The following is a 12,580-nucleotide window of genomic DNA, read 5'->3' as shown; positions in this document are numbered from 1 at the left end:
GGAAAGGAGACACAAGGGGGTGTTTTAGTTTTAAATTTTATTAAGTTAAATAATCATTTATTGCAGATCATAACAATCCATAGATTTTGTTAGTTTCTCTTAAGCTAAGTACCTAATAACTAGTGTTAGTATTTAATAAGTTAACCTACAACTAAAAAGAACTAAACACCATACAGGTCAACATACAGGTCGCCCAGTTAAAACCACCAGGTGCCTCCATATTCGACAGTCGTATCTATCGTTTAAGTGTGCACCTGACATTGGAATGATATCTGAATAATATCAGTGCGTCACTGACGCAAGCGAGTTGCACGATAAATAACTGATCACTTAAGTATAATTTTGATATCAGTACGGTTGTTAGTTAGTTAGTTTTGCTGGGCATTTTCCGCAACTCGACATCCAATGTGCCTATTTTGCGTGAAACGAGGTAGCGCTACTCCAACCACCCCATCTCCTCCACGAAGCCTAGCAAGGTCTTCAGGTTGCTAGTTGCTTCCTTTAGTGTGCATGGATTCCCTAGGTATTTGCTCCTATATACTTCTACCTGTTTACAGTCTAGGAGAATATGTATTGTTGTTTCTTCTTCTGCCATGCACGCTCTGCACATGGGGCTGTCCGTTTTACCCATAATATGTAGGTGTTTGTTTAGTGTGTTATGTCCTGTTATTAATCCTACTATTTTACGTAGTTGGCTTCTTGGTGTTTTCAGTAATATTTTGGTAAGTTTGTGGTTCAGTTCCGGTAGAATTTCTTTGGTTTGCCTGCATGTCTTCATTTCATTCCAGTACTTGTTGTGCAGTTGTCTGTGATGTTGTTCTAGCTGGTTGTGTATGTAGGATATTGGTAGAGGCATAATTGGCTCGGGTCCATATGCCGGTGTTTCTGAACCTTTCCTGGCCAGTTCATCCGCTGCATCGTTTCCTCTTGATCCACTATGCCCCTTTATCCATTGTACTTTTACTTTGTTGCCTTCTTTGCTCACTTCAGTGAGGCTCCGATGGCATTCAAGTATAAGCTCTGAGGTAAGTTTGTCGCTGCATAGCGCTTGTAGTACCGATCAGTACGGTTGAATTGGCCTGTTAATTTCTTAAGTATTGTGGATTGATTAGTGACTATGGATCACTGCACTGGCTAGCAGAACAGCATTCATGTGCATATGGTTATGGTTTGAGGTGTATCGTACCAAAGGCTTTTTCACTTAGTACCGCAAGGCGTAAGTTTTGCATTAATTTCGGAATATGTGGAAAAGGTTAAAGGAGTGTGTACACAACGAAGGTTGTTATTTAGATAAAGTGATTTACAAGAAATTATATAAGATAGGTACCTAAAAATTGTAAGCTAACTAAAAAATAGTATATAGTTAGTTAACTTATTATGACACCAACTACAACTTTGTTGCATTTGGAGTCCAGACTTGGTCCGTGGGGCCCCGCAGCACATACAGCCTATACCGGCAATTGGCGATACGGCTGGTGGATGGGACCGGGGATAAGAGCTGGCAGCTTCCTCGCCCAACACTTGAGCATAGCGATTCAGCGAGGAAATGCTGCCAGCATCCAAGGCACCATGCCACGGAGGCCCATTTTAGATTTACATTTTTAGTTTTATAGTAGTTTTAGTTTAGTTAATTGTAGTTTATTTGTATAATTAATGTGTTAAATTTCCAATAAATATTTACTTATTATATAGTTAGTTAAATTATTATATAGTTAGTTAACTAAAAAATTAACAAATAGTTGTCTGTAAGTAGGTAATCTTATTTCAGAGATACTTCTAGAAAGTGATAAAACTTCAAGAAAGCGAGTTCACAAGTAAATAACTTACTATTGTGACACAAATATCTTGTTCACAAAGAGTTTCGCAATACACGTTTATAAAATTATCGAGCAATAAATGTGATTCTCGTCTGCACACAGTGTGGTCGCTAAAAAGTGCTAAAAGCTCTGTAAGGCTTGTTACACACTGGGAAATGTGCACCGTACTAATTAATTTATGTCGAATTTAAACTATCGTGAGACATATTAACTTAACCATAGAGTAACTTATACAAAAGCGGTACTGTCATAGTAAATTTTGTAACCCCAGTAAATTCACTGCCATCTGTCGACACACTTTAAAACTAAAAATGAAGATTTATAAAAATACGATATAATGTATTTAAATATGGATAAATGTTTTTTTCTAATTTGCATTAATTATTTTTATGATTTTGACCCATGTTCTTTCACTGATATGCGTTGAAATTGTTAAATTGTTAAATAACAAACGAAACCGTCAACGCCATCTATACGACACAAGGCCAAAGCTAATACCGCCCCTGAACGAGAATCAAATTTTCTTGATTTTCGAGGTACGTTTTTTCCTTAGACTGTATCCATCTATTACGGAGTTATATCTATCTTTGACTTAACTAAATTGGCGGTTTCACTCACGTGTTTTTAGTCACTCGCGCGACATACACGCAGTACGTGACGCCCATCCGTCGTGACCGCTATTCACTTAGGCACTATTAGTGCTTGAAAATGGAGACCAAGCCTCTCCGAAACATGTCGCGCGAGTGACTAAAAACACGTGAGTGAAACCGCTAAGTTAGTTAAGTTAATTTATGTCATTAAAAATATACATAAGTCATATATATAAATTAAGACAATCATATAAATTAAGATAATAATATTGAATAATATAAACATACAAACATGATTCAGAATAGTCGACATAAAGTATAAAATTTTGTAAGCAAAAATAATAACTGGTTCATCAATAGCTAAACCAAAGAGAATTAATTGTAATAGAGAAGTAAAGTCTCAATCAATGTATCTTTGCCTTAACTAAGTAACTTAATACTTGTAGTGTCTTAGGCATTTTGTGTTGGTAGATCTGTGAGTTTAAGTTAGGTACTTATCGATCAAAAACAATGAAGATTCAATTAGCAACAATAAACTATGGAGATATTTGATATTATATTGGCGAAAAAAAGCACACAGTTTTGAATCCCTACCTGAAATTAGGGTTCAGTATTAATCCATACAATTTGTTATGAGACGAGATAACTTTTGTTATTTACCGTGTTGACTTGTGGTTGCGTATGGCGTAAGTATAACCACTTCCTATAGAAATAATGCAATTCTATGAAGAGCCATACATTTTCTACATTGAGCCTACGGAGTTCCGAATATCAGTTGCTGTAAATCTAACTCCTCCGAATGTCTACGCAGTCCTTGAATACTTCGGTCATATTGCAAGAAAAGACGGTGGCAACCTCGAAAAGCTTTTTGTGACCGGCAAAGTTGAAGGGAAAAGGCCTGGACGTGGACGCAGTCCAATACGTTGGTCTGACCCGATCCGCACCGCTCTTGACTTCACAGTTCACATGGCTCTCCACACCGCCAAAGACAGAAGCAGATGGAGAAAGATCGTAAGAGAGAAAGTGATACAAAAGGGAGGTTACGACCCTCAAAACTGAGGAATACGACGCAAGGAGGAAGAGGAAATCTAACTCCTAACCTAACCAACTTTTATAGAACTCCGGTCCCCAGACACAACACCCGCTTGGAGATAGTACTCTCTATTACACCTTCTTTCAACAACCCGTATACATTATATGAAAATCGTCTATATTATGTATGTTGTATGTCCGTGGGGTCACTATTGTTTCCCATATAGTTTAAAGTTCTAATGTATTGTTTGTCCACATTTTCGTTAGTCATAATTTGGTTTTTCTCAGAAACGCGTAACTTTTCAGGATTGCCATAAAACAAACCTAACCTATCTTTATGTGCTTTAGGATAACCCGAGGAAAATCCTGAAAAGTTAACGGTTTCAGAATTATGACTAATGATAATATGACAATCATTACATTATGACTTTCAATAGTTATGTCAAACAAAGGGACCCAATGTCCGTGTGCACGCGCCCTAAAACGTAGGCTATCAATAAAGCAAACAAACATACCGTTCTCGTGTTACTAATGCATTGTGAAATTTAAACAACCCTTTTAAAACACTGTAGATATATGCTTAGTCATACTTAGTGCTTGACAAGTCAGGCTTTTAGATTTAGGGCTTGTACAGTCGCAATCAGATATATCGGAGCGGCCAAGGTTCTTTTTAAGATTCCGTACCCAAAGGGTAAAAACGGGACCCTATTACAGACTCCGCTGTCCGTCTGTCTGTCTGTCACCAGGCTGCATCTCATGAACCGTGATAGCTAGACAGTTGAAATTTTCACAGATGATGTATTTCTGTTGCCGCTATAACAACAAATATTAAAAAGTACGGAACCCTCGGTGGGCGAGTCGGACTCGCACTTGTCCGGTTTTTATAGTTGGTCAAGCATCTTGTCAGTAGAAAAAGGCGGCAAGTTTAAAAAATGTAGGCGCGAAGGGATCCCACACCCACAGAAATGTTGAATTTCGCGCGTTTTTCTACTGACAATATTTGCTTGACCAACTATTTATATTTAACATAGCTAAACACGTACACACACATAAACGCACTTTTGTTACCAACAAACCCACACGCACTCGTTTAGGAAGCAAGGAACGACTACTATCAGCACCCCACAGACTAAGCAAGTCTTCAAAGACCATGCATGTCTTAGGTCCTAAGATTTATAATGCGCTGCCTAATGACATCAAAATATTAGACAGTACGAATATGTTTATTAGCAAACTTAAAAAATGGCTAATTGATAAAACTTTTTATACTGTAATGCAATTATTCGACATGCCCGACCTATGTACTAACTACTAACATGACATGATGACTTGTGTTGTACTTAGTTGAGTACTAAGATTATTTATTTAGTTGTGATAATATATATATATATATGTATATATATGTATTTATGGGTATATATTTGTGTTTATATGGATATTTTATATTCTAGATTACAGGTTTTAATTATTTACGTTTGTAATAATTGAACCATAATTTACTTTCTGTTCATAGTGTTCGTTTGTCTATCTTGATCTGTTTATTGTTTCATTCTCAATTGCTCAAAGGTTGACTGGAAGAGATCCCTTATAGGGATAAGTCCGCCTTTGTACATTGTATATATTTATGTTCTTTTATTGTGTTTGTAATCTGTCTTATGTACAATAAAGTGTTTACATACATACATACATACATGATATTTTAATCTTGACATAATTATTTATAATGTATTTTTAATTTACTGAACATAATGATTTATTGTAATTTTAATTCTAGACATAATTTGTTTTCATTATCAATTATGTGAATTATGTGATGATAATAATTTATATTCTGATGTTTGACATGTAATATTTTAAGAATATTATGAATAAATGAGTAAATATGAGTATGAGTATTTTGTTATTCTGGTGTTCTGGTCAACAATTTGTCTTTTTTAATAAGTATGAGTTTGTCACTTGACCTACGCACAGTTGGTACTAATTAGATTAAAATAATACTAATTATATTACGGGGGAATCAGAGCGGAATAATGCTATTGACGAATTTCTAAGGCTTTTCTAATTGTGTGACAAAATCTATATTATTTCGAGGACTAATTTTGGATAAAAAAAATTTTAACTACGCTTGCTGGAAATATATTTATTTAGATATTGGGTGGATTAACTATTTGCTTACCTATGTAATGTTGTGATAAGGGAAAAGTGTGGACTGAGCGAAGATGTAGTGACAATAATTGAGAAAGGTATGTTGAGATAGTTTGGACACGTGGAAAGAATGAGTGAAAGGAGGCTAACAAAGAGAGTGTATAAGGGAGAGGTAGAAACGGGAGTTGGAAGGGGCAGACCTCGGCGGACTTTCTCTGATCAGATCGGGGAAATCCTGAAGAAAGGCCAGGTCAAGAGCACCCTAAACCGGCGAGCGTGTATGAGGAATTTTATGAAAGTGAAGGAAGCGAAAGAGGTATGTCAGGATCGTAGCAAGTGGAAATCCGTGGTCTCTGCCTACCCCTCCGGGAAATAGGCGTGATTATATGTATATATGTATGTAATGTATTTGTCGTTTTTTAGACAAAATTATTCTCCTAACGAAGATGGTCAATGATGATGCTTCGGGAAAAACTTAAAAATTTAATACCTCCGGGGTGATTTTAGTGTGCGTGACCGCTAAAGACGGCGCCCGGGCGCGCCCCCGCGGCCTGACTACGCGGATGTAGGATCCTACATCCGATCTCGGATCGGACGATGTGAAAACGCTCTAAGGGATGATTTCCGGGATAAAAATATAAAAAACTATCCTATGTCTCATGACAAACTTCGGTACTCTCCATAAGTACCAGATTTCATGTCAAAGAAGCACAAATCTCTCAGAAGTATACCTTCAGAAATAATCAAGTTTATATTTTTCTATTTCTAGAAGGTGCTTCGTAAAATCTACATTTGATAACTGCATTATGATATGACTTCATTAAGTCAGTATTGTCAGTAACTGTCAGTATGTGTCATTGTTGAACTGATAAATTCTATTCAATGTATCGATCAAGAAACACCTCATAGTAATAGAAAAATATAAACTTGATTATTTTTGAAAGTATACTTCTGAGAGATTTGTGCTCTTATAAAAAAATAACCAGGAGATTTAAATCTACAACATACTAAAATTTCGTGAGATTTGACTGAAACGCTTTTTTCCCTACCTATGTTTGCTGCGGGGTCCATAATATATTCGTAATCCGGTAAATATACCGTGTCACGTAGACAGCTGGGTTGAAACTGTTGAAAGGCTACTAATTGCAGGAAAACACCTACAAATCAGACTCAGCATGGATTCCATACAAAGTACAACCCAACTATTAACATTTACCATAGACTACCCACTCCTCTAGGGGTGCTTATCTCGTCGTATAATAATTTGTTTGTCCTAATGTAATGTTACGCATAAAACTCTTTTCGCATAATTTTTCTCCAGCTGAAACAGAAAGTATTTTCGAAAATGTTTTGCATACGTTGTGTAAAATAGGGTAGGTTAGGTTAGGTTTGTTTTATAATTTTTCACAAATGTGAAAGTTGCAACACAATAACAATTATGCGAAATGATTTTTATGCGAAACATTACATTAATTATTATGCGACCCAATATAGTCCCCTCCTCTAGACATACCATATTAAGTCCGCCTTTTGTACTTGTTCTTGTGCAATAAAGTTTAAAATAAATAAATAAATAAATAAATAAATACCTAATAAGTTGGCTGACACAACCCTGCGGTAACTGAAATGTAAACACTAATAGGTAATAAATGATTTGATTCCTTGATAACTAGACAAAAGTCAAACTAACGTGGGTGACAGGGTTTTGACTAAATTAATCATAATACTTATAATTCAGTTTTCTTCTTCTGGACGATTTTTTTGTCACTGATTTGCCCTTCACGATCTCATCGTGATAATTTGCACTAATTAATATTTTGAAAAAGCCTATTGCCTATTTTTGTCGATACAAAAAGGCATTCATAACATTTTAGGCTTTTTGTATCGACAAAAGTAGGCACATACCTACAAACGTAGATACCTAGTTTTATATTTATTGTTAATTATTTTTTTATTATTCACAACGACGGGATTTAATCGCGTAAGTAATTAATTTATTTTACGCGATTATGTCCCGTCGTTGTAAATAATAATGATTAAAAATCGTGAAAGTTTAAATCAGAATTAGTTTTTTATTCGTGTTTTCTTAATGTTGTGTGAAAATAGTTATTTGTGCAACAAGAGAGGAAAGTTGGTTTTTCTTGCGAGTGTTAATTTTGAGACCCGAGGAAGCGAAAGATTCTATAATTGAATCATGAGTAAAGCGAGTGATTCTAAGTTAGAATCTTGAGCGTAGCGAGGGACTCAAAAACACGAGCTGTAAAATAACTTTGCTCTCGTCTCGTGTGACACATATAATTTTTCACCTCAGTAGTGAGAACATATTAAAGGTTAAAATTTATTTCGAATAACACAGAATAATACAGAAAAAAAACAATTTGTAATAGACGTATGAAGTGGCAGTTCGTGGCCTTCACTAAATTAAAAAGCTACTTTGTTTCACTCCTTGGAGTGAGGAAAGTCGCACTTTCGTCACTCCCTAGAGAGAGGAAAGTCGCACATTCCTCACTCCAGGGAGTGACCAAAGATAGATATAACTCCGTAATAGATGGATACAGTCTAAGGGAAAAACGTGCCTCGAAAATCACGAAAATTTGACTCGATCAGATGGCCCCAGTACCTTTGGCCTACTCAGGGAGTTGACGGTTTCGTTTGTTATTTAACAATTTTAAAGCATATCAATGAAAGAACATGGGTCAAAATTATATTAAAAAAAAATAATGCAAATAAAAAAAAACAACTATCCATATTTAAATACATTTTATCGTATTTTTATAAATTTTCATTTTTAGTTTTAAAGTGTGTCGATAGATGACAGTGAATTTACTGTGGTTACAAAACTTACTATGACCATAGAGTAACTTATACTAGAGCGGTACTGTCATAGTAAATTTTGTAACCCCAGTAAATTCACTGCCATCTTTCGACACACTTTAAAACTAAAAATAAATATTTATAAAAATACGATAAAATGTATTTAAATATGGATAAATGATTTTTTTATTTGCATTAATTATTTTTATATGATTTTGACCCATGTTCTTTCACTGGTATGCGTTAAAATTATAAATAACAAACGAAACAGTCAACGCCCTCTATACGAGTGTAGGCCAAAACTAGTGGCGCCATCTGATCGAGAGTCAAATTTTCGTGATTTTCGAGGCACGTTTTTTCCTTAGACTGTATCCATCTATGACGGAGTTATATCTATCTTTGCTATGACAGTACCGCTCTATAATATTATATCCTCTTTGGAGTGACGAAAGTAGGCTTGTTCGAGTTATTATTATTTTACTTATAATAATAATACAGTTAACATACTCTTCTGATATATTTTCAAAGAATCTATTCTAAATGTTACGTAGTTTAACGAAAATAGTGTAGATGGCGCTACCAGTCTCAAAAAATTAAACCGCACGCGCACTTGTGTTCGTCAAAGTTATAAAATATGTAAAAGTTAATGAAAATTTATTTATGAGACGAGACGTAATACTTAATTGAGATTGTAAGATATATATATACCTACATATGTGCTTAATAATTATACCTATAGCATCATATTAAATTAGATGACACTTATCATAAACCTAAATACATTTTTATTTTTTCTAAAAGATTAACAAAGGATGTATTGATGTGCCAATTAATGTGATTGATGATATAATACATTTTAACTATTGGAATACTTTTTATCAATTCTAATCTAATAAATCATAAAAAGCTTTTGCAGAATTCGTTTACTCAATAAATTAAATATTCTCATGGACTTCAAAAGAAATAGCGATAAGGAAGTTTCATGTAATATAACACAAGCATTCTTTACCTAGACTAAGCTAAGGTATTATTACAAAGGCCCTTATTACTTAGAAAGGTGCAATATGAACCATTACGAGTTACCGCTGCATTCAGCGCCCCAATATTCATACCATTGGGTCTCGAATAATACCGACGCTTTCAAAAGCTCTACAGCGAACGCGCCCCAAGGGGACGCGGCTGCGCGGCGCGGGAGGGGAGCTGTCGCATGCGTACGGACTGCATTCCAGCCAGTAGTCCGGCCGCCGCCGCCCCGAGCATATGTGTCCACGCCGTTCCGCGTCCCACCCCCAATACAAAGAACACCTCAGTATTGTAAAAAATCTGTGATGTATTGATTAATTCCAACGTTTTCGCTACGCTTATGGATTAAAGCGTTATTAGTGAAGTGTTTAAACCAGTGTTTAGTCGTTTTAAAACACGTATTCGATCGCTTTAGAGCGGCCACGTACCATGGAATTTTGCTTTATCGATGAATAGAATCTCACAGCGGACAAGAAATATGGTGGACTCGCAGCGTTGAAAACGGATTTGGTTGTGTTTTATGTGTAAAGTGTTGTGTTTTTAACATGGAAAGAGCGAGATAATGTGTTTGTGCATGGATTATGGATCGGTAGCGCCAGAGCGGATGGATGCTAAATAATATTTCGATCGGATAATGCTTTGGTGAACTAAAGGCTACAGAATGGTGTCCCTCGGATATCTCGGGCTGCGCCAAACGCCGTGGACTGTAATAGTGCTAATATTCTTCGTAGAAAGCGCTATGGGGAACCTCGCAAAGAGTTTCTACATCCATTGGAACACAACTAACAGCATATTTAGAATAGACAATACAGATCATGTCTTCGATTTGAATAATGGCAATCCCCAATTCGAATACGACCAAGTTAACATAATATGTCCTGTATATACTCCGGGGACTTTTGAGGAGGACACGGAGAAGTATATAATATATAATGTGAGTAAAGAGGAGTACGATACGTGTAGGATAACGAATCCAAATCCACGTATAATAGCTATATGCGACAAACCGCATAAGCTGATGTTTTTCACTATAACGTTCCGCCCGTTCACGCCCCAACCAGGAGGCTTAGAATTTCTGCCTGGGAAAGATTATTATTTCATATCGACGTCAAGCAAAGATGATTTGCACAGACGGATCGGCGGGCGTTGTCTAAGTCATAACATGAAGCTGGTTTTCCGAGTGTGCTGTAAGCCGGAGGAGCAGTCTCCTGTCCCTCCTCCGCAGCCTACGCCTCCTCCGCCTCCGCCGCCGCCTACAACTACTACCACAACAACAACAACAACAGTAATGACGACGATTAAGCCTAAGAAGACGCACAAGTACGACAAATCGCCGAATGAGGTGGTGAAGAGTGAGGAGCTGAGTTATTCTCGTGGGGCGGCGCTGGCGTCTTCTCTGGCTCTAGCTTTGGCTGCTAGCGCGGTGCTGGCGCCCCTGGCTCGGTGAATGTGCGCCCGGACGCGAGCGCCGCGCCCAGACCTCCTTGGCAAGCCATGCCCCACACACACGACACAACTACACACGCTCCATCTCCGCCCAGACTCCTTAGTCTACTCGTGAATGGTTTGTGAACAGTGAACACTAAAGGTGATTAGTATAAGTGTATTGGGCCTACTAATTAATCTATACATGGAGCTAGTTATGGACTCATTTAAATATATATATAATGTTAACATGTATAATGGTAAAATAGGTTTCTTAAACCATTAGGTATATGCATTTTTTTATATTTTCATTAATGCAATGAAGATTGATTACGACTTAGAATCGGATAGGGATTAGAACGAATTAGGTAGTTTGTATTTAGTTCGAAAGACAATTTTTTTCCTGAAAAAAGTATCTTAGAAATTATTTATACGAAAAAAAATAAGGGGCAAGTTATGAAATTGTCCAGAAATACTGTGATTTTGGTTTTATTTAGGATGTAATTAACTCATTATGCTTTTATTATGTGATATAAGTCTACATATATTGAAAAATGCATAGTTTCGCCTCCGAATATACTTTCTTTAACGACTGATTTTGCATTTCTGCTTTTTATAGATAATTTAAAACGAGCCAACTATATAGTAATATCAATAACTGCCTTTGCTCGATATAAAAACTAATTTAACACCACAAGTCTTGTATAAACACCTGAAATAATGACCAAGACTTGATATAAAATTCAATGGTTTAAACACTTTAAACGTTGATACTCAAAGTTCCTCAACTTTAGTTTCGAATAAAATTTCACGTTTTAACTGAGTCTTCTATTCTCCTAAATATCATTAATGTCTTGAAGAAGATTCTATCAAAGAAATATATGTTTTCTATGATACGGAACTTAATATATGAAAAGACATAACACTAATCTGTTGAATTATATTCTAGAAAGCAATTTCTAAATAATTATATTAAATTATGGAGAAACAAGACTTAGTTTTAACTGCTTGAGTTTAAGAAATTGTGGAATTTCGTCCATCATAATAGCATCCCTGTCAAACTATTTTTCTAAGGCTTGCTATTCTAAATATCAACAAAACCATTGTTAAGATCACAGCATTTAGCACACCGTGCCATGAGTGTGTCGACAGACAAACATACAGATAGTCAAATAGTTGAATAGTTCAAATAGTCCGGGTTCTGTTAGCCATACGCATCTAGACAGATAATTTAGGTAGACATTAAGAACGGAACTGTTGGATTTTAAACTATACTGGAAAATACCCATTGACAATAAAGACAAACAGGCCTAAAACGAATATTTATCAAGATAACTCTGCACAAAGTTTTGCAGTGAAAGAGTGTGGAAGTGTAGTCAAATTCCTGTGAAAATATGACGTAGCACACACACACTTCAGTGCAGAGTTTACTTAGACTCCAACTATTTGAAGAAGTTTTAAGAACTGTCTTAAACGAGAAAGTAATCTTCAATATTAGACAATAAAATAACCATTTCACAATCTGAACACAACATGAAATAAAATAAGGTGTCGCTATCAATAGGTAGGCAAATTTTAAAAACTCGAACCACATCGAACCTCGGAATGCAAAGAAATCAACGAAGGCTACTTACATAACTTCACGGGTGTCACACACGTATTGTCGTTCAAATACCCTTTACGATGAAACAGCCGGGACTCGAACCCACGACCTATGCCTTTAAACACTGGGCC

At 36.1% G+C, this 12,580-nt stretch overlaps 1 protein-coding gene across 1 annotated transcript; it reads left to right on the top strand.

Moving 5' to 3' along the window:
* Window positions 1-9,539: 9,539 nt before the first annotated feature.
* LOC134752688 (ephrin-B2a-like) lies at window positions 9,540-12,170 on the top strand. The gene has a single exon (XM_063688367.1). The coding sequence runs from the start codon at window positions 10,083-10,085 to the stop codon at window positions 10,866-10,868; it is 786 nt and encodes a 261-aa protein (XP_063544437.1). The 5' UTR covers window positions 9,540-10,082; the 3' UTR covers window positions 10,869-12,170.
* The last annotated feature ends 410 nt before the right edge of the window (window positions 12,171-12,580 follow it).

The sequence above is a fragment of the Cydia strobilella genome, chromosome 25 (assembly GCF_947568885.1).
Source record: "Cydia strobilella chromosome 25, ilCydStro3.1, whole genome shotgun sequence".
NCBI lineage: Eukaryota > Metazoa > Arthropoda > Insecta > Lepidoptera > Tortricidae > Cydia > Cydia strobilella.
The sequence above is the reverse complement of the archived record's forward strand: the minus strand, read 5'-3'. Positions and strand labels throughout refer to the sequence as shown.

Bases quoted from the DNA above. Each gene is read 5' to 3' on its own strand.
- LOC134752688 (XM_063688367.1), top strand. From the start codon at position 10,083: ATGGTGTCCCTCGGATATCTCGGGCTGCGCCAAACGCCGTGGACTGTA.